The sequence below is a fragment of the Phacochoerus africanus genome, chromosome 15 (genome assembly GCF_016906955.1).
Source record: "Phacochoerus africanus isolate WHEZ1 chromosome 15, ROS_Pafr_v1, whole genome shotgun sequence".
Taxonomy (NCBI): Eukaryota; Metazoa; Chordata; class Mammalia; order Artiodactyla; family Suidae; genus Phacochoerus; species Phacochoerus africanus.
The window spans coordinates 115236881-115258808 of NC_062558.1; the positions used below are offsets into that span (position 1 = coordinate 115236881).

The window sequence follows — 21928 nt, forward strand, 5'->3', positions numbered from 1 at the left end:
TGATTGATGCCTTAGTATTATTGTTGGCCAGGTGGCAGTTGTGATATATCTGTCATTACCTGTGCATTTGAATGTAGTTGTACCTCTGGTGTTGTACAGTTGCAACCCCTTGATATTTCAATCAATAAACCATTTGGGAATGTTTTGAAGAAAGAATGTGAGTCCTGGTTGTCATCTAAAAGCTTATTTTAGCACCTGTGGTAGGATCAAGACAGTCTCAGCATTACAGAGGCAGTGGCCTCAAATAGGAGGCAGTGGCCTCAAAATTTTGGAAAGAGTAGTAGAGCAGCACCTTAGTCCCACAGAAGAAGTGCTGCATCACCAAATTTTTTTTTTTTTTGCACTTTTTAGGGCCGCCCCTGTGGCATATGGGAGTTTCTAGTCTAGGGATTGAATCAGAGCTATAGCTGCTGGCCTACGCCACAGCCATAGCAACATGGGATCTGAGCCGCGTCTGCAACCTACACCACAGCTCACTGGCAACACTGGATCTTTAACCCACTGAGCAAGGCCAGGGATCGAACCTGCATCCTCACGGATAATAGTCAGATTCATTTCTGCTACGCCACAATGGAAACTCCTCACCAAAAGTTTTCGTGGCCAGAGAATATCATGTGTTTGTAAAAACACAGATATTAGATAACTCTTGAGTGAAAAAAAGTGACTCAGAAGAGTCAAACTTAAATATGAGGAAGTGTTTGATTTTTCATATCTGAAAGGATAATACATATACAATAACATTTTTTTGTCTAAATATGTCCAGAAGAGCTCTTTAAAAGGAATAATGTGAAAATTCTAAATGATAAGTGCTGTCATAGTTTAATTGGCAGTTTTTCTTCCTTAGTGGAACATAAGATAATTAAAAGTCATCCTAGATTTGTTAAAATACGATAGATTAGAATATTCCTCTAGAGTGGTAGTGATGACTGTATATAGATATCTTTTTGTCCATGCAAATTCTCTGAATCGTAAACATTAGGGTTACTTTGTTAGTAATTAGTATTTTTAGCTCTGTTTTTACTTCAGGCAGTAAAATGTAGCAGTAATCTACTTAGGAGAATTCCCATATATAGGCCGTTACCTGGTTTGTTCGTCTTTCTTTTTTTTTGGTCTTTTGAGGGCCATACCCAACGGCATATGGAGGTTTCCAGGCTAAGGGTCTATTCAGAGCTGTTGCTGCCAGCCTATGCCACAGCCACAGCAACGCCAGATCCAAGCCGCGTCTGCGAACTACACCACAGCTCACGGCAACGCCAGATCTTTAACCCACTGAGTGAGGCCGGGAATCAAACCCACAACCTCATGGTTCCTAGTTGGATTCGTTTCCACTGCGCCAAGATGGGAACTCCCATCTCTCGTCATTATCTCAAAGGTTAGATAATAGATCCCAAAGAAATACCCCATCTGCTGATTTTTTAGTACCTTACTGTTTCTGTAAAAATAATACCTGTCCATCAAAAAGTTTAAACAATATGAAAAATATAGAAAAAGTCAAACACATCTGAAACTGCCATCCTCATTGATGATGTCTTTCCAGATATTTCTTATGTTGGTATCCATATGTGAAGATGGATGTGTAGTGTTTGTAAAATTGCATACCTTTCATGCTTAGTAAGTTGTTTTTTTTTTCCCCATTCAGTAATGTGTTGTGGCTTTTGTTCCATCATAAGACATATTAATTGATTAATTAGTTAGCATTAATGGCTGCATAATTTTCCATTGTGTACTGAATAATTTAAGTAGGTTCCTGTTAGTGGACATTTAGGCTAAGTTTATTATAAATAGAGCTTTGACAAATATTTTTATGCTTGCATATTTTATTTTGTAAACTTATCTCCTTATATATTATTTAAAATGAAATGTGGACATTTATTTATTGAAACACATATTACCAGCTTTTGTTTATTTATTATTATTATTTTTTAATGGTCACACCTGTGACATGGAAGTTCCTGGGCCCTGGGTTGAATTGAAGCTGCAACTGTGGCCTGCACTATGGCCTCGGCAACACTGGATCCTTAACCCGCTGAGTGAGGCCAGGGATTGAACCTGCATCCTCACAGAGACATCGGGTCCTTAACCTGCTGAGTCACAATGGGAACTCCACTTATTACTATCTTTTAAAAAGTTTTTTTTTTTTTTTAAGGTGATAGAATTGCTGAAGTGATGATAACATATGTAATATTGAAGTATCTTTTAAAACTTAATTAGTATTTTGAGATTTGTTTCCTATCTTAAAAGAAAGATCTTGGCTTCTATCGCATATTTGGAAACCTTTCATTTGTAATAAATGGAGGTGAGAAATTAATTAAAGAAAATAGAAAAGTTGAAGTACTAAAAACACTGAAAAATAATTAAACTGATGGAAGTATAGGGAAAATGAAAAGGGTAATGATCGAGATAAAGAAAGAACTTTGGAGACAGCCTGGATTTGAATCCCGATTCTGCTTCTTATTAGCTATGTAACCTTGGAGAAGCCTTTTAATTTCTCTTAAGCTTATTCATACTCCTTTGTTAAAGTAGGGGTGCTAATATGTCCATGGGGTCATTTTGAGGGTAAATAATAATAGTAATAATTCCAGCTAACATTTTTAAATCCTTTTTACTATATATGGCAGGCATTGTACTAAATATTTATATATATAAAACTTTTATTTAATATAAAATATAACGTAAAAAATACGCATGTATATATTTTTTAACTTGGCAAATGTTTATTATCTTAATTCTCCCAAACTGGTGAGATGTAAGTACATTTTACTGATCAGGAAACCAAAACTAAGAGAGGGATTTTGTAAGCTGCCCAAGCAACACAGTTAATAAGTGGCAAAATCAGAATTTGAACTGTAACAGCTTGACCCAGTGGAACCTGGGATTTGAAAGTATTCTTTCTGTATATAAAGCACTTAGCACAGTGAATAGCATGTGTCAGTTAATATTTATGTTTAGGCTATCTTTTAAAAATCAGTATGTTAAGAGAATGAGAAGACAAGCCACTGGCTGGGAGAAGATATTTGCAAAAGATATATCTGATAAAAGATGGTTATTCGAAATATATAAAGAATTCTTAAAGTTCAACAATTAGAAAACCAACAATCTGATTTTAAAATGAGCAGAAGATTTGAACACCTCACCAGAGAAGATATTCTCATCGCCAATAAACGTATGAAAAGATGCTCAACATCTTATGTCATTAAGGAGTTGCAGACTAAACAAGGAGATACCCATACACACTCAATAGAATCGGAAAAATCTCCACTAGCACCAAGTGCTGGCAAGGAAGTGGAGCAACAGGAACTCTCATTTACTGCTATTGGGGATGAAAAGTAGTCTAGTCACTTTGAAAGACAATTTGGTAGTCTCTTGCAAAACTAAACGTCCTCTTAGGGATCCAGTAATTCTGCTCTTTGGTACTTAAGGAGTTGGAGACTTATGTCCACAGGAAAACCTGCACACAGATGTTTATAACAGTTTTATTCATGATTTCTAAAACTTGGAAAAAACCAAGATGCTTTCAGTAGGTGAATGGATAAACAAACGGTCACATCTATAATTGACTCTTCTTTAGCACTAAAAAGAAATTAGCTATCAAACCATGAAGAGACGTGGAGGAATCTTAAATGCAAGTGACTAAGGGAAAGGAGTCAATATGAAAAGGTTGTATATTGTATGAAAACATACTGTGTGGAAATAGTAAAAAGATCAGTGGTGGCCATGGGTTGGGAAGGTAAGAGGGATAAATAGACATAGTTAGGGCAGCGATATATTATAATGGTGGATAAAAGTCATACATTTGTCCAAACCCACAGAACACACACCAAGAGTGAATCCTGTAAACAAAGGACTTTGGGTAATAATGACGTGCTTTGCAGGGTCATCACTTGTAACAAATGTACCACTCTGGTGCAGAGTGTTGATAGTGGGGAAGCTGTGCATATGTAGGGGAGAGGAGTAAATGGGAACTCTCTGTACTTTCTGCTCAGGTTTGCTGTGAACCTAAAACTAATCTAAAAAAAGTTTATTAAAGAAACTAATAAAATTTGAAAAGCAAGTAGGCATTATAAGTGTGACATTTCTGATACTTTTATTTTTAGGCCCAGAATAAAGAGACCAATGTTTTAGCTGCTGCAAAGGTGATTGACACCAAATCTGAAGAAGAACTTGAAGATTACATGGTTGAAATTGACATATTAGCATCTTGTGATCACCCCAATATAGTCAAGCTTCTAGATGCCTTCTATTATGAGAACAATCTTTGGGTAAGTATTTTCTGTTGATCTATAGGGATAGAGGTTTTTAAGTTGAATAGGCCTATTTTATGTATTATCTTTTCTCTTTGGTTACTTATGTTGAATGAGAATTCATCAGCTGAGAGGGTCATTGAGAACATAATTATTATCCTTAGCTTCAACAGATGTTTAGATGTGTATTTCAAATTGTACCATATTTCATGATTGTTTGACATCGGACCCAAAAGTAGAAATTTGGTTAAGAATATTACATTTCCTAAATAATGTAATTAGATGGCCTTTCTTGGTTTTAATTTAAATTTAAGCATTTACTTACGTTATTTTATTTTATTTTATTTTATTTTTTGTCTTTTTGTCTTTTTAGGGCCGCACCAGCGGCATATGGAGGTTCCCAGACTAGGGGTCAAATCGGAGCTGTAGCCACTGGCCTATGCCAGAGCCATAGCAACACAGGATCTGAGCTGCGTCTGTGACCTACACCACAGCTCACAGCAATGCCAGATCCTTAACAGAGGGAGGCCAGGGATTGAACCTGCGTCCTCATGGATGCTAGTCAGGTTCATTAACTACTGAGCCACGACAAGAACTCTGCATTTACTTATTTACTTTATATATATATATATATATATATATATATATATATTTTGTCCTTTTTTCTGCCATTTCTAGGGCTACTCCTGCGGCATATGGAGGTTCCAAGGCTGGGGGTTGAATCGGAGATGTAGCCTCCGGCCTATGCCAGAGCCACAGCAACGGGGATCCAAGGCACATCTGTGAAATACACCACAGCTCACGGCAACGCTGGATCCTTAACCCACTGAGCAAGGCCACAGATCGAATCCGCAACCTCATGGTTCCTAGTCGGATTCGTTAACCACTGAGCCGCGACGGGAACTCCTACTTTAAATATTTTTAAAGTTTTTTTTTTTCCCTGGAAATTGTTTATAATTTCTTACCCTAAACTTTTGGTAAATCATGTAATAAATTTTAAAATGCTTACCAAGAATGTTAAATATTTATCTTATATATTATTAAGCTCACTTTAGTGGATGATGTAATTGCTAAGTCTGTATGTAAAAATTTTACTCATTTTTAGAAAATATTAGGCACAATTAGACATATAAATAAAATGTTAATATTTATGGTAATAACCAATCAGTCACCTGCTCTGTACCGACACTAATTTAATCAAGAGACTTTTTGAAACAATTTCGTTTTTTTTCCTTGAAGGAAGAAGCAAAATGTTATGAAAGAAGAGTAGATAGTACGAGCTGTATCTGATTGGGAATCAGAGGCCTTTAGTTTTTATTTTGGTGATGTAGGCAGGAGCTTGAATAAGTCAGTTAACTGTTACGATTCTGTTCACTCATCTATGTGATGAGTAATGACCTATCTCCCAAATTATTTTTCAGAAGATATAATGAATTTGAAAACAATTTATAATTGGCAAGCTCCTATAAAAAATAAAAATTGTTGTTTTACAGAGGAAAAAAAAGCTTGAAGCTACACAGTTTAAGATATGCAATTAAAAAAATATAGTTATTATTAGTGTGGTGTCTTGTAATACAATTGTTCAGGAGTCTAATAGAATGTTTCCAGAGATTGTAATGAAAATGAATTCATAGACAATTTAATAAATAGATAAAATCTTTACTTGAGATTATTGCAAAATAAAAAGTTTGACCACCGTGAGGGATAGTCTAGTGGGGGAGATAGATGTGTTAATCACAGAATCATGATAAATATAAAATTACAACTGTGATAAAGGTTAAGAAGGGAAGGTGCATGGTGGTATGTCCCAGGGAGGTCTTGGAATGCATTTTATTAGGAAGTGATAATTGAGCTAGGATTTGAAACTTTTTGTGTGTTTTTTTCCGTATTATTATTATTGTTTTTTAACTAAAAGCAGTCTCTATTTTCTGGGTTTATTTCTACTAGTAAAGTTAAAAAATATGCTTAATCACTTAATCCACAATAGTTGCCTTAAAAAGGAGAATAATAAAATCTTTCAGTGGTGATGAAATGGGTATATAATACTGTCTTTTTTTTTTTTTTTTTTTTTGCTCTTTAGGGCCACACTCACAGCATATGGAAGTTCCCAGGCTAGGGGTCAAATGGGAGCTTTAGCTGCCAATCTACACCAAAGCTCACAGCAGCTCTGGATCCCCGACTCACTGGGCGAGGCTAGGGATCGAACCTGTATCCTCATGGATACTGGTTGGATTCGTTTCTGCTGCACCACAACCAGAACACTATAATGCTGTCCTGAATAAAAATTCTGTACTGGTAATTTTAGAGAAGCAAGGACACTAAAAAAATTTGGTGATTGACAAAAATGGATATAGTTCTACAGTGTGTTCATTTCTGCTTTCTCAAATGTGTATTGTTAAGACTCATAACTTTTGACAAAGAAAATCTTTATGGTTAGCATAATATTGTTTCTGAACATAGGTTATTTGATACTTATTCCTTTATCATTTTTGCTAAATTGAAGAAAAAATGTCATGTTAGGCATGTGCTTTTGTATTTGCCTGCAGATCCTCATTGAATTTTGTGCAGGTGGAGCAGTGGATGCTGTGATGCTTGGTAAGTGCCTTTTTGTTCATGTTTATATCTTAAATTATGCTTTTAAAAAACCATAGGATTTCAAAAGTTTGTACATATTTATCTTATGGTTGAGTGACATTCAGTAAGTTAAGAAATCAGCCAATTTTTATATTCTTGGTTAATTGTAATAAAGTTCTGAAATGAAATTTTGAGAAATTGTCTTTATAGATACTTAGCTTTTTTTTTTTTTTTTTTTTTTTTTGCTTTTTAAGGCTGTACCTGTGGCATGTGGAGATTCCCAGGCTAGGGGTCGAATTGGAGCTGTAGCTGCTGGCCTACGCCACAGCCACAGCAATGCCAGATCCGCGCCGTGTCTGTGACCTACACTAGAGCTCATGGAACACCGGATCCTTAACCCACTGAGCAAGGCCAGAGATCAAACCCGACACCTCATGGATCCTAGTCAGATTCATTTCCACTGCACCACAACAGGAACTCCCTGATACTTAGTTTTTTGTTTTTGTTTTTGTTTTTGTCTTTTTGCCATTTCTTGGGCCGCTCCTTGTGGCATATGGAGGTTCCCAGGCTAGGGGTCGAATTGGAGCCATAGCCGCCGGCGTACGCCACCGCCACAGCAGCGCCAGATCCGAGCCGCGTCTTCGACCTACCCACAGCTCATGGTAACACCAGATCCTTAATCCACTGAGCAAGGCCAGGGATTGAATCTGCAACCTCGTGGTTCCTAGTCGGATTCGTTAACCTCTGAGCCATGACGGGAACTCCCGATTCTTGGTTTTTTAAAAAATAAATTCACTACATTTGATCCTTGACAGTGATGCTAAAAGTATATAGCCTGCCCTTATGTTTCACTGTAAAAATAATTGTTTACTTTTCTTTACAGAGCTTGAGAGACCATTAACTGAGTCCCAAATACAAGTAGTTTGTAAACAGACTTTAGAGGCTTTGAACTATTTACATGATAATAAAATCATCCACAGAGATCTAAAGGCCGGCAACATTCTTTTTACCTTAGATGGAGATATTAAATTGGGTAAGTTTATTCCCTTGAATAAAACATTTGAATTTGTGCTCTGAGATTTCCCTGTCTGTCTGTAACTTAACATTGTTTTATTATGACTGAAATATATGAAACATGGAGAATTACTGCATGGTAATTTTAAAAATACTTCTTTGGATAATTAATTATTTATAATTCTTAGAATTCCCAAGTATAGGCACCTAATATAAAGACACTTTAAAAGGTAAGAAAAGATGGATTTTCATTTTTAGAAAGACAGGCTTTTCAAAGGCTGGTTAATTACTTTTCCCTTAAATTTTTGTGTATAGAGTTAATACTTACAATACACTTAGAACATGAGTATGTAAAACCTCTAACTTTTTCATTTCCAAAACTTGTATCTGTTGGTTTTCTTTTTCTATTTTAGTTTAGTTTTATACGTTATTTTATAGATATGGTATCTTGGCTAAACTAACAAAGTAATCTTAGATCTGAAAAGGATGCCCGAAATAAATACAAGGACTAGAATTTTTGATTTTGTTTTTTACACTGAGGGAAGAAATGATAATTTCATAAGGAGAAGTAGATGTGGGTTTTAGAAGGGAAATTAAATACACACCCATATGTATACACACACACAAACAGGAGACTTTGTCCTCTTTAGTCCTCTTTAAGTATCACCAAGATACGAATTAAAAAAAAAAAACCTGGTGATGAAGTCTAAATGTGTGTATTTTAGAAGGATAGTAAAATGACAGAATATATTCAAAGGCCTTGTTGATACCACTGATCACAGTCATTTCACTTTACTTTGTCATGACATCTAAACATATAATTTGATCTACTACTAAATTTTAACCTTTTTATTGAGAAATATAGATACAGAAAACCACACTAACGGTTGTGTAGCTTAGTGACTTGATAGCTTTGTAACCACCACCCAGGTAAAGAAATAGAATTATGTCAGGCACCCTAGCAGCTCAAAGTGCCCCCTCTCAATCACCATCCCTCTGTTCTCCACAGGTACCCTATATCCTGACTTTTACAGTAATCACTTGTGTGTTTTCTTTTTGACTCTTTTACCCAGTGTTCATCTCTGGATGTTAAGAGTTTAGATTTGCCCATATTTAAAACCTGCTTTTTCTTTTGTCTCTTTTATGGGTTATCCCCACCCCCCATTCCTTTCTTCTCTTTATATTTATCTATGACATGCATTCTCATGGCATGCTTTGTCAAAGAAAGTTTGTTCTTTGGAGACAAAAGATTTTAGTATTACAATGGTTGTGACCTTCCAAAAGCTCATAGATATTTACAAACAGATGTACAGTATATCTGTGGCATTAAAATTTCATGAGGGGAGGGAGGATTAGGAAAAAATGTTGGAAAACGCAACTTGAGAGCGTGATGAAAAAAAGATTGAGAAGTACTGATTTGTAGGATCTGGACTGTTGGATTTCTTGAGTTTCTCTCATCTTGCATTTTGCTGATTATATACTCATGATGACTTCAGTAAGTTCCTCTCTGTATTTCCCTCTCTTTGCAGATGAATCCAAAAGCTTCATCAGTCTCAAGTATGATTTTTTTTTTTTTTTCCAGGACTATAGGTGGTTTTGTATTCTTTTATTGGGAGGCATGTAATACCTGCTTTTCGTTCTTTTTTGGTGTTAGCAGCTGTTGATGCTTAATGCCTAGATCTGTTGAATAGAGGGACAAAATGAATTCTGTCATTTTTTTTTCTTTTTCTTTTTTTTTTTTTTTGTCTTTTTAGGGCTGCACCTGGGGCATACGGAGGTTCCCAGGCTAGGGGTCTAATCAGAGCTGTTGTTGCCAGCCTATGCCAGAGCCACAGCAATGCCAGATCCGAGCAGCATCTGCAACCTACACCACAGCTCACAGCAACGTGGGCTCCTTAACCCACTGATCGAGGCCAGGGATCGAACCTGCAACTTCATGGTTCCTAGTAAGATTTGTTTCCACTGCGCCATGATGGGAACTCCCCATTTTGTTTTAATTTATTATTTTTAATAATGATTTTGATGTAATTTTCATCATTTGTTTCATTATTTTCATTTGTCATCATTATAAAATTAGGAATACTTATGTAAGAAGACACTTCCTTTCATCTTTTTGGTTTTTCAGGATTATAGTTCATATAGACAAGATAGGAAAAATGCTTGATTCTTTCCTTTTATTTATTTAGTTTTAAAGACAATAAATTTGTTTTCTCATCCTTAGTTGGTGACCAGTATTTTTTAAATGTCATTATTAATTCATAAATCTAATTGTATTTTATAGGTTTCAAATTATTACAGTTTTTAATCCTTATTAAAGCTCTTTTTGTACCACCTTGATCAATGGTAGTCTCTTCACGTTGGCTTGTTATCTTGTTGACATGACTCTAGTAGTTTTTGCTAGCTTCCTTGTTATCTGTTAGGTTGAAATATTTCAGGCTCATCTTGTGTGTTTCCTGCCTCAGACTTCTAATTAGCCATTTCTTCAGGAAGCCCTGAAGAAGTTGTTTAGTAGGATATGGTATTTTAAGACCATAATTTAAGGGTAAGAGATGTTCTGGATTGGCTTTCATTCTAGGCCTTTTCAAAGGCCAGAACTCTCATGAGTTCCTGTGTATTTCCTACTCAAATTCAGGATAAAGATTTAAAAAAAAATTTTTTTTTTTGTCTTTTTGGGGCCACACCCATAGCATATGAAAGCCCAGGCTTGGGGTCTAATCTGAGCTGTAGCTCCTGGCCTACACCACAGCCAAAGCCATGCTGGATCCTTAACCCACTGAGCAAGGCCAGGGATCGAACCTGCATCCTCATTGATAGTAGTCAAGTTTGTCAACCACTGAGCCACGTGGACACTCCTAAAAAAATTTTTAACCTAGCGTCTTCAGTGTTACATCTATCTCCTTCTATCCTGAGAATCTTGGTTTTCAGGGACATGGATGATAGATTTGGATTTGGAACATTCTGTAACTACTTATTTAAACTTTCATGTCTATATTCTGTGCTCACCACCACTTCTTATGTTGACGTCTCTTTGTATGATGGTTGTCTGAAGTTCATTCTCTGGTAGATTTCTCTGGAAGGGCTCTCCAAGTTCTTATGTAATGATAACAGTTCTACCCTTAACATTTTAAAGGTCAGTTTTGCTGAATAGAAGATCCTTGGCACACATTTCTTTCTTTGAATATCTGCATTATGTTACTTCGTTTCCTTCTGTCATAAAGTGTTGTTGAAAAGTCTGAGATAATTTGATTTTCTTTCTCCTACAAGTCATATGCTCTTTTTGCCTAGATGCCAAAAAACTTTTCTTAAAGGGCTAAACTTTTATTCCCCCCACCTCCAGGAAGATTTTCTGTAATAACAGATATGAGTATTCTGTTTCTTTGCATTGACTTTCTTCTTTAGGGACTTTTATTATCTGTTTGTTGGGTTTGCCAATCATCAGTATTTATAACTTTCTATCAGGTTCTTTTTATCTTTCTTCATTTTTTTTTCATTGTGATGAAGTATACCTAACAAAATTTACTATCTTAACTTTTTTTGTGTGTGTCTTTTTACCTTTTCTAGGGCTGCTCCCACGGCATATGGAGGTTCCCAGGCTAGGGGTCTAATCAGAGCTGTAGCCACTGGCCTATACCACAGCCACAGTAACGCAGGATCCGAGCCGTGTCTGTGACCTACACCACAGCTCACGGCAATGCTGGATCCTTAACCCGCTGAGCGAGGCCAGTGATCGAACCTGAAACCTCATGGTTCCTAGTCGGATTTGTTAACCACTGAGCCACAACGGGAACTCCAACTGTCTTAACTGTTTTTAAGAGTATAGTTCTGTGGCATTAAGTGCATTCACGTTGTACAACCATAACCACTGTCCATCTCCAGAACTTTTTTCATCTTCCTCAACTGAAACTTTGTACTATACTAACTCCGCATTTCTTCCTTCCCCCAGCCCTTGGCAGTCACCATTCTACTTTCTGTCTCTGTGAATTTGACTGCTATAGGTGCTCATACAAGTGGAATCCTCTAATATTTGCCTTTTTGTGATTGCCTTATTTTTCTTAGCATAACGTATTTAAGGTCCATGTTGTAGCATGTGTTAATTTTCTTCCTTTTTAAGGCTGAATGATACTTTGTTATATGTATATACCACATTTTATTTATCCATTGATGGATACTTTGGTTCTTTCCACCTTTGGCTGTTGTGAATAATGCTGCTATGAACATGGGTATATAGCATCTGTTTGGGTCCCTGCTTTCCGTTCTTTTGGGTATATATCCACCTACAAGTGGAATGGCTGGATCATATGGTAATTCTGTGTTTAATTTTTTGAGGGGTCACCATACCATTTTCTATAGTGGCTGCACCATTTTACATTTCCATAGCAATGCACAAGGGTTCCAATTTTTCTACCTCCTTATTAGCACTTTTTATTTTATTTAATTTATTTTTGATGATAGCCATCCTAATGAGTGTAAAGAGGTAACGGATGTGAATCTGTTGTGTTTATTTGCTCTTTTATTCCTTCTAGTTTAGCCTGTTTATAAAATGATTTTTTATCTCTAATTTTCCCATGAGTTGTCATTTATGAGTTTAAAATTCTGACTATGTTACTCTTTTATGTCTTACATCATTTTTTAAAGTCTTATAGCTCATTTTGGAATAGTATGTTATAATGTTGATCCATTTTTAGTGTGTGTTTTTCTGTAAGTGTGCTAAAATCTTACTGGAATATGTCAGTATACTTTTATGTAAAATAATGCATTCTGTTAAAAATAAATATTCTTGAAGATTTAGGGAAACCAGAATAGTTTTAAGTTGGTTGACATTTAAAGTAATTGAGGTCTGTTTCGTTAGTTTATAAATACAGAGAACCTTCCCTTTCTGTGACACCCTTTTAACTGAACACAGATATTTAGAACCATATCACCTATAGAACTGTATATAATATGTTGCAGTGACCAAATTTTTGTGATCTTATCAGATCACATTGTTGCAAGTATGTAAAATAAGTTTGTAAAATGCTCTTTTAACAGACCAGTGTATATATGCCTCATGATTATCAGTAGAATGATAAAGCACATGATGACTTTAACTTAGCCTTTCCACAAAAGCGAAGATGCCATTCTTTTTTTTTTGTCTTTTTTTGCTATTTCTTTGGGCCGCTCCCGTGGCATATGGAGGTTCCCAGGCTAGGGGTCTAATCGGAGCTGTAGTCTCTGGCCTATCCCAGAGCCACAGCAACGGGGATCTGCGAAATACACCATAGCTCACGGCAGCGCCGGATCGTTAACCCACTGAGCAAGGGCAGGGACCGAACCCGCAACCTCATGGTTCCTAGTCGGATTCATTAACCACTGCGCCATGATGGGAACTCCCTGAAGGTGCCATTCTGTCCCTCCTTAGTTTACGTCCTGCTCATAAGAGTGCTTAGAGAGGTATGAATGTTGACAGTGGATTTTGTGGTTTAGGCCTGTTTCTAGACTTCCTTTCCTTGTCATGTTCTGAGGGGAAAAAAGTTAAAAAGAATAGACTGTTAATAGATTCTAGGAAAACACTAGAATAAGTACTGTGTTGACTCTACCTGATTTTTAGAACACCTCTTCTGGTAGGAATTTCATATTGTTATCTTATTCCCTTCTTGCAGAAACATGAGAAGTTGTAAGTTGAAGTAGGGGGTAATAGGGATGGAGAGTCTTGAAAACATCTATTTATGTTATACTTTTTGTAAATATATCTTCCAAGTATCGTATGTTCTATTTGCTTATTTATTAATTTAATTATAAAACATTAATGAAATATCTAATGTAACAAAAGACTTCAATGTACCATATTAGGAAGCTTAAACTTCATTCTGCAGGCAGTAGGTACCTGCCAAGATATTTTAAGCAGGAGAACTACATGGTCAGAAAAAGAAAAGAAAGCAGTATATGATGGACATAATTAGAATGCACGGCAGTATTTCCTAAGTTTTCAGAGTTCTGCAAACAAAATATCACAAAGGTTAAAATTACGCATATGGTTAATAACGTAGCTGCCATTTATTGCATGTATATTGCGTGACAGTGCTTGGGGCATGAGCACTAAATACTGAATTTTTGGTATTTATTCAGTTTTGAGAATTGTGGCATGAAACTTTAAAGTTTAAATATATATGGCATGAGGTATTTATGCAACAATAACAATTTTATGTTGCTATTAATGCTTGTCTGAGCCCTAAGCTAAAAAGGTAGGGTTAACAACTGATAAAGTGATAACGTTGCTGTGTCCTATAATTTATTTATTCATTTATTAAGTTTTATTGAAGTATAGTTAATTTACAAGCTTGTAGTAATTTCTGCTTTAGCTATGCACTATAATTTAAATCAGAAAATATCATTCCTAATTTTGTTCCTTTGTAATGTAATTTTATGAAGAAGTTAGCAAGACATATGATATCATAAAGGTGCTTTGATATAGTTTCTGTTTTTTACAATATGGAGAAAATGTCCTTTAATTGTAATATGTTGCACTAGTTGCATTTGTTCTGAAGTGGATAGACTGGTCTATTTTGAAGTTACTATTTTTTTTCAATTCTGAAGAATTTCTGATCTGACGATATGTAAAGGTGGTGGTATTAAGTGTATTAATGATGGAAACTTTCCTTCAGCAGTTTTTTTGAGGGGGCGGCGTGGTTGTGGTAGAAAGAGGTTGGTCAAGATTAGGATGATAGAGAAGTTATTTCTCTTTCATTTTGCTTACCCTTTAATAAGAGTGACCTTATTAAGACTTCATGTGCTTTCCCCTTATGTTGAATACAGTGAACCTTGCCTAAAAACTATTAGTAATATTTTTGTATGATTATTTATTTCAAGCGGATTTTGGAGTATCAGCTAAAAACACAAGGACAATCCAAAGAAGAGATTCCTTTATTGGCACACCCTATTGGTATGTATTTAGTTTTGTGGATTTGCAGCATTAGTTATGTTAGCAGTTATTATTACTCATTAATTGTGTCTATATAATTGATTATACTGTCTATCTTTTATGTGGTTTGTAATAGCTGTTCTTTAAGTTAAACATCTTAATTTTCAATTCTCTGTCTTCACAGGATGGCTCCTGAGGTAGTCATGTGTGAAACATCTAAGGACAGACCCTATGACTACAAAGCTGATGTTTGGTCCCTGGGTATCACTCTAATAGAAATGGCTGAGATAGAGCCACCTCATCATGAATTAAATCCAATGAGAGTACTGCTAAAAATAGCAAAATCTGAGCCCCCTACGTTAGCACAACCATCAAAATGGTAAAATATTCTTGAATAAAGCTTTTTAAGAGCAAAACTTGATGCTTTATTCTTCCACCTTTATGGGGTGTTTAAATTTAGGTACATGGTACAAAGATGATATGAAGTAGAAAGTGGATTTTTGGTATATTTTCAAGACTTAAGGACCATATAAACTCTTATAACTAACTTTCCCCATAAATTAGAAAATACCAGTGATTTGAGTTCTACATGAAAAAGGTATTTTCTGTACTGTGGGAAAATGAGGCATATATGTGGTTGATCTATATTTGTGGAGTTTAATATAATGGAAACATTTTTGTGCTTTTTAGCATATTTACAAATATATGGCTTTATGTCAGTTACTAAAACCATGAACCTACTTACATATATGTCTAGGTCGTATTTATAGATGGATGACTTATGAAATAGTAATAATCTCACTAGTTTTCTTATATTGAATTAATATTTGTTACACACATAATGGAACTTAAGCATAATTTATCAGAGTTTTGATTTTAACAAGAAGAAAATAAAATAGAATGTCATTATTAAAATGTTATTTTGAAGGTCTTCAGATTTTAAGGACTTTCTAAAGAAATGCTTGGAAAAGAATGTGGATTCCAGGTGGAATACATCTCAGCTACTACAGGTAAGATAAGGGTATTATGACAATGGTAAACCATAAAATTGTAACATCTCTTTAAGAAGAATGCAGTTTCCCATTCATTCACTGTGCTCTCTTTTTCCTGGAGTTCCTCTTTGCAAATTCAAGATACACTGCAATAGTTATTAACATTTGCTTTACAAACACACTGCTTCTACTGAAAGGCATTTAGCTTATAAGTCATTCTTCCTATGCTTTTTTTTTTCCTTTTTAGGGCTGTGGAGATTCCCAGGTTAGGGATCTAATTGGAGCCACAGCTGCTGGCCAGAGCCAGAGCCACAGCAACTCGGGATCCAAGCCGCATCTGTGACCTACACCACAGCTCACAGCAATATTGGATCCTTAACCCACTGAGCGAGGCCAGGGATTGAACCCGCAGTCTCATGGTTCCTAATTGGATTCGTTTCCGCTGTGCCACGATGGGAACTCCTTCTATGCTTTTTTGATTGTTTATGTTCTTTTCACTTTGTTTTGTTATTTCCATGTTGTCAGTTACTTCTGTTTTGTCTCTTTAGTTACTAGAAAGGAAGCACCTTAGTGGCAGGAGCCATGAGCTAATTAATTTTTTTATAAATATCTCTCAGAATGAGGCTAAATGTTCAGTAAATATTGCTAACTTTTAAAAAAATGTTGTTAAAGTGATTGAATAATTTTGTTTGTAATATTTGAAATAAAATTTTGTTAAATAGTAGTATAGGTAGATAAATAAATGATAAGTCTTGAGGCAGTTACTGCCAGGTTGAGTTAATGTGTAACTCCTCCATTATAGTATTTTAGGTTGATCTGATTATTTTGGGGAAAAAGCAGGAAAAAAAAATTGTCTTTCTCTGTACAACGTATATTGTCTCATTTCCTACTCCTGCATTTGAAGGCCTTGGTCTGTGACACACACTAAGTGCTGAGTGTACAGAGGTGAATAAAATGTCTTCTTACTCTTAAGATTGTTAGAACTATGTCAAAAAAACAGGTGTTTGTAGGCACTTTTAACAGAACTCTAAAGCTTTTCGTAATTCTGTTATTGAGCCTGTATACAAGATAAGATGTACTGTTACTTTTTAAGAATTAGTAATGTACTTGAAACTTGCTTTAAATTTTAATTTAAATTTTAGGTTATGAAATTTTCAAACATACAGAAAAGTACATGTACCTACCACCCAGATGTACTGTGTTAACATTTTTGATATATTTCTTTGAAGTTCTTAAAGGTGCAGATACAGTTGCAGGCCGCCCCTACTCCTGCTTAATTCCCTCCTCCTCCTTCCCTTCCCAGATGTAATATCATCTGAAATTATTTGTATTTTTCCTACTCATGTATTTATATTTTTACCACATAATAATGTGTTTTTATGTTTGAAACTTACTTCACAAGCAGGCATTTGAGTATGCTCTTTTTAATGATCAAACAGCATCCTTTTGTTACTGTCGATTCCAACAAACCAATTCGGGAGTTGATTGCAGAGGCAAAGGCTGAAGTAACAGAAGAAGTTGAAGATGGCAAAGAGGATGATGATGATGAGGAAACAGAAAATTCTCTGGTCAGTATTTACAAAGGAAGTTTCATTTAGGTAATTTTTAGAGTTGAGTTTTAAGATATGATTAGGCCTATGTCTGTGAATAAATTTACTGCTAACAAATAAAAAACCTTTAATTTTAGAGGTGAAGATTAATAGCAGGTTTGCTTTTTGCTACCCATTTTTGTCATGTTTATTATGTGAAGATTTGTCAATTCTTTATTTCTATAATTTCATCAAATTTTACTATATAAAGATATTAAATCATTATATTAATTAAATCATCATATATATATGAAACATTGTTTTGGTCACATCTTGAAATTAGTTTTAACACTAAAACTGTAAAAAATCTTTTTTAGCCAATACCTGCAAGTAAGCGTGCCTCCTCTGACCTTAGTATTGCCAGCTCTGAAGAAGATAAGCTTTCGCAGAATGCTTGTATTTTGGAATCTGTCTCCGAGAAAACAGAACGTAATACTTCTGAAGATAAATTTAACAGTAAAGTTCTCATCGAAAAACCCACCACCAGTGAACCTGTGGCAGATATTAATGAGCATGCTAATGATGCTCATTTAGAAGCTATGGCTGAACTCCATAACAGAGCAATAATAATCGAGGAAAATGGAAGAGAGGAGAAGAGACCCAAGCTTGAAAATCTACCTGACACCGAAGACCATGAAACAGTGGACATTAATTCAGTCAGTGAAGGAAAAGAAAATAATATAATGATAACTTCAGAAACAAACATTGAACAGAATCTGAAACCTGAGGAAGAAAGGGATCAGGAAAAGCAACAGATATTTGAGAATAAAGTTATAAAATCTGAAGAAATTGAAGATGCTACTATTCAAACAATGGATTTAGTTTCTCAGGAGACTGGAGAAAAAGAGGCAGATATTCAGGCCCTTGAGAATGAAGTCGAGTTTACAAAGGAAGACACCCAAGAGAAATTGGGAAGAGATGACAAAACTGAAAAAGATGTGATCAGTGATACAAGCAAAGTGATAGGAACAAATGAGGCAGCGAATGTTGTTCAGGAGGCAACTGAAAACCGTGCTGAGGATGCTCGGAGTAATGATGGGAAAGAAGTGGATGAAGTAGGTGAGAAATTAGTGAGCAAGCCCACAGAGAGTCCTGAGGCTGGTGGTGCTGAGGAAGGTCCTATTATAGAAATAGTTGAAAGTAACGAGATAGATCAAAAATCTGTAGAAGGTAAAGATGAGGAACAATTAATCTGCAGTTCAGAGAACATAGTGGAGACCAATGAGGAACTTGGGACAGTTGAAGTTGAGATTGCTGAATCTGGTAGCACTGAAGGAATAGAGGTCAGACGTGCAGTGACTGATACGGACCAAAAGGCTTTAGGACATGAAACTCAGGATGCTCCTAAAGCCACCACTCAGATAGCTACAGAGCAAAAAGAAATTCCATGCGAAGTGCCAATTAAAACAGAACCTCAAGTTACTGCCGCTTCCCAGCCCAGTGAACCTCAGCCTGTCCCAGTACCCAGTATTAATATCAACCCTGAAGGTGCAGAAAATAAAGGAGAATTAGGTGCTTTATCAAAAACTGAAACCATGTTACCAGAATCTGAGAGTCAAAAGGAAAATGATACTGATTCAGGCACTGGTTCCACTGCTGATAATAGCAGCATTGACTTGAATTTATCCATCTCTAGCTTCCTAAGCAAAACTAAAGACAGTGGATCAATATCTATACAAGTAAGTATCCATGGGTCCTTGTTTGTGTTTTTGTCATTTTGGCAGTTGACAGTTTATGTGAAACTGATGTCCTGAAAACAAAACAGTGCTAAACCAGTATAGTATTAACCCTATAAAATTCTTAAGGCCCATGAGGGCAACCAGTTTAAAAAAACAAAACAAAACAAGCAAAAAACCACAGAGATTCCAGATGTAATATTTAAATTTTTTGGTAGTACCTACCTATTTTTGCAACTTGATATAAATAGTATAATACAGTTGCTTATTGGAAGTTGGCTTTTCCTGCTGCACATGTCTAGGTATAACTGAGGACTTGAAAGAATGATCTCTTTTTAAGAATGTTCAGGGTGCAAAAAGCCCTTGGTTTATCATTGGCCATGCAGATGACCACTCTCGGCTCTTTTCAGTCATAGCCATCATTACTGCCGTCAGAATCATCAGGAGAAAACACTACTGAACACTAAAACCCAGAACCCCTGGAGCTGTTAGAGTATAATTCTCAAATCTTAGTGTGTTCAAGAGTTACTAGGGAGAACTGTGTAGAAGTGTGGAGGGGAGTCAAAAAGAAAGTATTTGTAACAAATGGCCCCATGGAATTCTGATGCAGGTGAGCAGTGGACTACTTGGAGACTCTGGATTGACAGCAGAAAAGCAGAAACAACCTAGGAAAACTGACCTAAGGGATAGGACTCTAGGGCATGACCGATCAGCCTGCCCATCTGCCCCAAATTATTGCATGTATTGCCTAGGTGGTCTTCAGTTTTCAGTATTCAGTTTTCGGTTTATTTTATTTCAATGACTGAAATTCCATTACTCCAAAGTTCATTCACTTAATAGCCTTTCTAAAAAATACAAATACTTCTCTGAGAACTAAGGTGATATTAGTTGTGGATACTTTAGTAGGCATTGAAGAAATGGAAAACATGAAGGTTACAGGGAGGTAGATCTATTTTGGGAGCAGCACACATTAAGTTTTAGAGGAACTCTGGATAGGGTGGCTATGGTCCTGGGCTTAGGGAGAGGAGTGTGAGGATGCTGGGAGCCTAGAGAGTAGAACAGTAAGAGGTTGCAAAAGGGTTACTGGAAAGTGCTAAAGGCAAACTTAAAAATTCTGGTGCATTTTGCGTGTAGTATTTTCACATTCCCCATTTGCTCCCTCTGCTTTCTAATCTTTTCCCCCATCAAAACAAAGTAATTATCTCCTCTTAGTACTTCTCTGTTTACCAAGATGTATTTGTAGCAGTGTTATACTTCTGTTATTTCTCTTTGCTTTTAGAAAGCATTTGTATACCAGTTGAGGAATGAAGAGTTTGGTCTTGATAAAAAAATTTAGGCAATAGCTAACAAGCAGAGTTGGTACTTTGGGGCTGCAGTAGAGGTGCTGTCTTTCTGGTTTCAAATATCTGTTGAAGGTTTCAAATATCTGTTGCTTTTCCCGATCCCTTTCTTCCTCAGATTATCATTGTATTATTCTCTTTTCCCTCTGAAATCACACATCCATCTTGGCCCTAAGATTGAGGAGGCCTATTGCTGATGAAACAGATTTTGAATCCCACTCCTGCCAGTGTTTAAAAGTTATCTAGGAGCCTTTTCAAAGTAAAATTCTCAGCCACCTTTATTTATTTATTTAGCTTTTTAGGGCCACACCTGCAGCATATGGAGGTTCCCAGGCTAGGGGTCCAATCGGAGCTACAGCTGCCAACCTACACCACAGCTCACAGCAACCCTGGATCATTTAACCCACTGAGCGAGGCCAGGGATCAGACCCGCATCCTCATGGATACTAGTCAGATTTATTTCTGCTACACCATAGTGCGAACTCCCTCAGCCACCTTTAGACCTGTTGATTTAGATTCTTTAAGGAATGAGCTCCAGAAATTCATTTGTAAGTGCTTTGTGAGTGGTTCTGAAACAGAAAAGCAGAGATACCTGAGAATCTAAAAGATGAAAAAAGAAAAAAAAAATGATCAACGTGTAAAAGTTATACTAATTACTCATTTATGTGAATTGTTCATTACCACCTGTGCCTAATTATGATGTATCATAAAAATTATGTGCATCATCAAAATGCTTAATTTCATGTGAAAATTGATTTCATCTATAAAGTCATGTGAGAGTCAGATGGGGTATAAGATGATAAGTTGTTTCTGTAGATGAGTCTTACTGCTTTCTGTTCATACTTTTTATGTGTAGTCTTCATGGCTATTCAATTTTTTTGTTTTGTTTAAAAGAAGATAATGTTTTCTCTAATATTCCCCATATAAAGCCTAACTAACTAAAATCTCACCCAGGAAACAAGAAGACAAAAGAAAACACTGAAGAAAACACGCAAATTTATTGTCGATGGTGTAGAAGTGAGTGTAACAACGTCAAAAATAGTTACAGATAGTGATTCCAAAACTGAAGAATTGAGGTTTCTTAGGTGAGTAGAGAAACAGCATGATTTATGACTTTTCAGTTTCTGCAAAGTCTGAAGAATACAGAAACAAGAGTAAAGTCTTGGCTAATATGAGATTTTGTTTTTATTACTTTTCCATTTGAAAAACGTGTTATTTTTAAAGTTTTTTCTTTTAAAGCATTGCTTCCAAGGTATAATTTTTGCCATCTTCTTCTATCATTGTCATTAAATTTTACCAGACGTCAGGAACTTCGGGAATTAAGATTTCTTCAAAAGGAAGAGCAAAGAGCCCAACAGCAGCTTAATGGCAAACTGCAACAACAGCGAGAACAAATTTTCCGGCGTTTTGAGCAAGAGATGATGGTAAAGTCCTGGAATTTTGTACCGTTTTGTTAATAATGAAGTTTTATGCTAAACAAACAAACAACACCCCCCCCCCCAACCCACTGGTGGATTTTAGAACTTATTATCTGATGACTAGGTTTCTCTGGCTTTGTGACGTATTTCTGGTCTTTATCTCTTTGGTATTCTGGATGCTTTTTT

At 35.9% G+C, this 21928-nt stretch overlaps 1 protein-coding gene across 2 annotated transcripts in view; it reads left to right on the forward strand.

Moving 5' to 3' along the window:
- SLK (STE20 like kinase) overlaps window positions 1-21928 on the forward strand; it is a 61907-nt gene that overhangs the window by 15305 nt on the left and 24674 nt on the right. For both annotated transcript variants that reach the window (XM_047759893.1, XM_047759894.1), the window contains exons 2-11: window positions 4095-4259; window positions 6788-6836; window positions 7699-7848; window positions 14676-14748; window positions 14912-15106; window positions 15656-15737; window positions 17159-17287; window positions 17626-18987; window positions 21279-21409; window positions 21625-21748. In XM_047759893.1, the coding sequence (XP_047615849.1) occupies window positions 4095-4259; window positions 6788-6836; window positions 7699-7848; window positions 14676-14748; window positions 14912-15106; window positions 15656-15737; window positions 17159-17287; window positions 17626-18987; window positions 21279-21409; window positions 21625-21748 (2460 nt within the window). The remainder of the gene's footprint in view (window positions 1-4094; window positions 4260-6787; window positions 6837-7698; window positions 7849-14675; window positions 14749-14911; window positions 15107-15655; window positions 15738-17158; window positions 17288-17625; window positions 18988-21278; window positions 21410-21624; window positions 21749-21928) is intronic.